Source organism: Sprattus sprattus (assembly GCF_963457725.1).
Source record: "Sprattus sprattus genome assembly, chromosome: 2".
NCBI classification, from domain to species: domain Eukaryota; kingdom Metazoa; phylum Chordata; class Actinopteri; order Clupeiformes; family Clupeidae; genus Sprattus; species Sprattus sprattus.
In genome coordinates this window covers 10,579,118-10,585,150 of record NC_137921.1, presented here as the reverse complement: position 1 = coordinate 10,585,150, position 6,033 = coordinate 10,579,118, and the positions used below count along the sequence as shown (strand labels likewise).

The 6,033-nt window shown below is 44.3% G+C and overlaps 1 protein-coding gene across 1 annotated transcript; it reads right to left on the bottom strand.

The window, feature by feature from the left end:
• Positions 1–4,344: 4,344 nt before the first annotated feature.
• On the bottom strand, positions 4,345–5,475 carry sox11b (SRY-box transcription factor 11b; the record flags this gene model as incomplete). The annotated part of the gene is made up of 1 exon (XM_080833072.1): positions 4,345–5,475. The coding sequence occupies one exon, from the start codon at positions 5,473–5,475 to the stop codon at positions 4,345–4,347; it is 1,131 nt and encodes a 376-aa protein (XP_080689198.1).
• Between the last annotated feature and the right edge of the window lie 558 nt (positions 5,476–6,033).

The window sequence follows — 6,033 nt, the reverse complement described above, 5'->3', positions numbered from 1 at the left end:
TTGAATTAATTAAGAAACATATCTCCACATCCTGATATTGTACTTTTCTCTCACTTAAAATCTTTAACTAAACTAAGTTTTATGAACTGTCTGAACACTTATAAACAGCTACAAAACGAAAGGTTCCATGCTTCATTTTGAAGTATAGGTTGCGGGGGTTTGAAAGAAATCCAGCTGCCACAACAAGCTTTTGTCTTCCCTGAGTGATAGGATGATAATGTGAGAGGAACTGCTTGCTGTGCACCGACTCGCTGGGGGTGAAAACAGAATATAACTTTGAAATAATATCATTTTTCAATAATGCGGAGTAAATGAAAATTTCAAATTGAGTGAAATAGTGAAATAAAAGTGCTACGTTGCTAAAAAAGAATGGGCATTTTCATCTTGTTGTCCCCCACAATTAAATGAATCGATTTGAAGAAACATAATGGCTGTCACATAAGGTAGTCAAAATATCTGTTTTCGTGATTTTCACGAATAATGTATTCGCATTTTAAGTCATCCCTATAACCTATGTAGCCAGTTACAGCCTACAACTAAGCAGGTTTATTATCAAAGTTAGGACACTACAAGACAAGATAAGGGGTTGCGTTCTCAAAAGATTTCACTCTGGAGCCCTCTTTGAAAGGTTTGCATTATCAGGCCCCAAAACGCCATTGTCATGTTGGCAAAAGGCCCAAATGCAACAAAGCTCCGCTCCGTTTTCACTGTTGTCATGTGGACAGGCCCTTAGTATGCATGTTAGCATACTGCAACTCAGCAGAAGACTTATATGCAATCTATATACTCCTATATGCAGCCATCCTTTTTTATTTGCCCAGCATATCATCATGACAATGACTCATCCTGTGTGTGCATGACCTGTCTACAGAGGGGTTGAAAGGGGAGGAGAGTGATACCTACCCACATCAGTATCAGTCGTGCTCGTGCAGGGAGAAAGGGTTTATGTTTTGACTGGTTGTCTGTCCAGCACATACCTCTCTGCAGTTATATGAAGTGCCCTCATGTGAGAGCTCATGTATGGCACCATCTGATTTGAGATCAGTAGACCTGGCGTCATGGCTTGAAGCATCACTCCTAGCCTGATTTGAGATCAGGAGACCTGGCGTCATGGCTTGCAGCAGTTGTGTGTGTGTGTGTGTGTGTGTGTGCTGCTGCTCCTCCTCTGGGGCTGTACTGTCCTGGTTTTAATATCAAACACAACCTGAGTGACAACAGGTTCCAGAAGAGAACCAAATCACCTTGGCAACCTGTCCATCTGCACAAGCAGCTGATTGTTCCTACAACAGTGAACCTGGGTCCGAGATGTGAGGGAATTGCAAGACAACACTTTAATTTAATAACGTAGAGTGCACTTAATTGTGGTTTATTTAATGGTGACAAGAAACACACACACAGAACATTTAATATAATCAATCTATATAAATAAATTGGTATTTATAGCTTTACTTCAATTAGCATGTTGCATACTTACACTGGTAATTTACCACTGCTGAAAACTCTGGCGCACCCTCTGTCTAGACTCCACAGGCTTGAGATGAACCATGATGGGTCTGGGCCAACCCTTAAGGCATCAAATGATGACTTCAGGCTGTAACTCTTGTTTTTTCTGTTGCCACTACCTGGTCATGCATGCAGGAGGAAGGTTCACAAGTGACAGCCTCTGGTCTCTGTCCTGATCTGGTGGGATTGCCAACAGGATGAGAGGCAGACCTATTCTGTGAAAAGAGCTAAACGGATGGGATCTCTATGCACTAGCACACTGTAGTGCACTCAATTAAAGCAAGCCGAGGCACAGTAGCGCTAAACAGCTACGGCTAAATTCCTTGGGAGGCAGTTTACATGATGATTTAATCTTCCATCCAGACCTCTGCACCTGATCCATCTTCATGTCTTAAATAGCCTCACAGTATGCAGCAGCCAACCCCCTACATGATTTAATATATGCATTCATCAGACAGTGTGCTCCCTGGGGCTAATGGTGGCCACGGAGCACATGACATTGACCTTGTTAGTGCCATGCTATACCTGACGTGCTAATGGCTAGCGTTGAGGGGGCTACACAGAGCTGGGAAAAGCGTCCGGGTCTGCTCTGAGGGGCAGGGTTGATGATGAATGAGATGACAGATCTGGACATCTGAATGTTTGAAACTCAAAAGGCAAGACACCAGGGACTCTGCGTCTGGATGGTCTGTATGTAGGAAACTGCCAAGACATGCCTCTGTCACCTTACCCACGAGGTCAGATAAGCGGTCCTGTTTCGAGAGCACCATCTACATGATGTAAACCAATAGATTCCAATTAAATACTGACTCCAATCATAAGGGAACATGTTCATTTTTACACATCTGTTTTTTTTTTTTTTCAATTGCCTAGCATTTGCAATCATAACGAAATATTAAGATACACTAACAGAACAGGCAAGATACAGCATCAGGGAGTGCATGCTCATATTTATTATGAACTGCATATGTGGGACCTGTCAGTCAAACCTGTGACCTTGGCGTGTACTGGTGCTGAAGCATGTGACCGACTGTACAGAAAATGAAATCAATTATAATATAGATAGTAGGCCTATTTGAAGCTAATTTATTGGATGAGGAAATTAACTTCAGTTCTGAACATTTTTTTCAGATTATGTAAACCATAACCTATGCGACCTATTCCAGAAAGCTGAATTAGGGCACAGTGTTGTTGAGTCAGCGTTTTGATGCAGGGGTAGTCATCAGCAAGATGTAACACGATTACCAGAATGGGCAAGAGCTAAGCCTCAGAATACATTACGTTTCTGCGCTTGGTAGAATTCGTTCAATCATTTGTATAAATAAAAGTGTGCTACCAACTGTCACCATCTCAGTTCGTTGACACCGATTAGCATAACAGAACAAGCGTATTTGCATAAGCAATTCACCCAAAGCGTTTGGGCCTCTGTGCGTTCTTTTCAACCCATTCAGTCAATTAAATGCTTTCCTACACGTTTGCATTTCATAAGAAGAGGCAGCGGACCTGCCCATCTTGCATCTTGCGTGAGGTCTGCGGCTCAAAGAAGCCCACCAATCACATTAGAGCATTCAGAGCAGCGCGATGTTTGATTTCTTAAAGACGCAGCCCCCACCCTCCCTTTTTCTGCGGTTACAAGCCCGGAAGGGGGCGGGGGAGGTGGTTGACCCACAACAGCAGAGTGGGTTATAAAACCAGACATCTATTTGACACACTTTTTTTTTTTTTTTTTTAAACCTCAGAAGTCCAATTGGGACATTTCCGTTATGCCCTCTTGCAATTACTGGTAAAAGAGGATATAGCACTTCAACTGAAATAAGCAAGCTAATGTAACATTTTCACATCACTTTATGCCACCAATGCCCCAAATACATAGCAAAACGATAGTTTGTATCAGTTCCAGCTGATTTATTCAGTTTTGTCAAGATACAGACTTCAGCATGACGACATGTAACGCATCTCATTTGCTACAAAACGCAGATGGTCCATCTCATAAGGTATATTGCACAAAATAATGAAGAAACAAACATATGTGCCATTAAGATGATACAAATGCAAAACAAAAATCCAGTTTCACATCTGCTATGTGGGACCCATTCACACCAATATACATAAACTCCTAACTTTACTATTTTACAGAACATATACAATCATCTAGTACCAGCAATGAGGTCTAAGTCCCCAAAACGCACCTCCCTACAGAGATGCTGCAGGTTTAAATCTACAACTGTACACGCCTATTTTAAAATCATGGCAAGGCATTCCGATGCAAGTTGGTTTGTCATTCAACCCTTGCATGCAGAAAAGAAAGGAAAGGAAAACCGGGTAGAAGTGCCTGAAAAACTTACTGTGCACACAGTAAGAACATTCCCTTTAAACTGTACAAAAATATGTCTGAAAATAGTTTACTTCTTTTTTTAAAAAGATGAGGTATGTTGGTTATGTATCAAAATGCTTCCTGCCATACCTGGGTTTTGGAGCGGTTTGGGTTGCTCAGAATGGTCAAAACTAGAGGGAGACGAAACTGGTTAAATAGAAACATTTTTTTGACACAGATATCACAGAAACGTCCTGAACGGTCTCTGAGTCGTCTCGGAGTGAATGTGCATAGTTCAGGATTACACACACAGAAGAATGCCGCTCCATCCCTGCAGTCTGACTGCCCTCATACGAAATCCATAAACCCTGTCATGGTGACATTTGTCACTCTTTTTTGCAACTGTACCATCCCCTTCACTTATCCAACTTCGGCTTCTTTGCAACCCTCCCCAAGTCACTGAGAGCGCTCCGGGTGCTCAACATGGTCGGCAGCCGCTCGACTGCAAACTAAACTTAACCTGAACATTAGTATGTGAAGACCAGATCAGAAAAGTTCGCCTCCAACCAGTCCCCGGCAATCATCTCGCTGAGCTCGGGAGTGCAATAGTCCGGAAATTCGAAATGAGAGCAGAGGCTACCCTCGCTGAAGGAATCTAGATCTTTGTCGACGAAGGACAGTGACAGATTTCCTGAGCTCGTGTTTCCCAGCTCCGGTCCATGAGCACCGGATGCTAGGTTTAAGCTGAAGTCCACCAGCAAGTCGTCCGCATCCTCGCTGGAGTTGGAGGAAGTTGATATGGACCTGAATGAAGATGCTGGTGAGAGAGACGATGGGCACAACGTGGCCTGCTTGGTGATGTTCTTAAAGTTGTAGAAGAGTCTGCCGGGACCTCCACTCGCTTTCCGGGACTCCTCGTACATGCTAGCCCCCTCAGACTCCGCCGTGGAGCTAAGAGTGGGGCTTGAGGGGACTTTGGCTATGCTATAGGGTCGGACAGGCACTCGGTCCTCCTCGATTTTAATCCGCCTGGGAAAGTCATCCTCGTATTCATCATCTTCATCGTCGTCGTCGTCGTCGTCGGTGTCATCAGTATCTTCGTCATCTGTAAGTTCCCTTTTGACGGATTTGCTCACCTTCAAGTTGTTAAAAACATACCTGTAGTTTTGAGGTGCTCTTGTAATGTTCGGTTTGCTGGTTTTGATTTTAGTGATTTTTTTGACAGCAGTCTTGGCAGCTTTGCTACTGGGCTTCTCCGGTGACTGGGTGGCTGGTTTAGCAGAACTGCCAAGCTTTGGTTTTTTCTTGGGTCGGTACTTGTAGTCTGGGTAGTCGGCCATGTGTTGGAGCCGTAACCGCTCGGCTTCCCTGATGAAGGGGGTCTTTTCGGAGTCTTTTAGACTTTTCCATCGTTTCCCAAGTCTTTTGGAGATCTCGGCGTTGTGCATGTCAGGGGACTGCTCCATAATCTTTCTCCGCTCGATTTTCGACCAGACCATGAAAGCGTTCATCGGCCGCTTGATATGCCCCGTCACCGTCTTGCACCAGTCCGGCTTCACAGGCACTGGGCTGCACGCCATCATCTCACTTTCCTCAGAGTCCGTGTTTTCCCGCGACATGGCGCAGTCCGCCTCGCTGTGCTCCGTTTGCTGCACCATGACCCGTCTCTTGTTGCTTGGTCTTAACGATGTTCGGGTAATCCAGAGGAAAACGTTCTAACCTACTTCTTGCCGTGTGCTTACTTTACACTCTGAGACCCTCTTTCAAACTTCACAGTCTGCCCTCTCAAGTAGTTATTAGGTTTTCATACCGGTTACGTCACTTCTACTTATCCAATGGCGTGAGCCCTCCCCGCCCACTCGCACTCCTATGGCTCATTTAACCCTTTACCGTCTGGGAAGCTCTCATTGGAAGCCTCAGACGGTTGTGGGCGGCGGTTTATGACCGTCTGGACGAGGTGTGCGAGACAAGCATATCAAATACATACCGGTTCTTAAGCGGGGAAACGAAATGCAGTACAGAGCACTGTAAATCTACCATGTTTATTGCTGGCACGTATATATATTTATATATTTTTTTTATATATACATATAAATATACACCCTTGGAAATAATTTCTCGAACACTCCAATAGCTTGTTGATATGACTAATGTAATCGCGAGGGAGGTGATATTCATCGGGTCTCGAGGTGGCGCTTTAGCACTGTTAGCGAGGC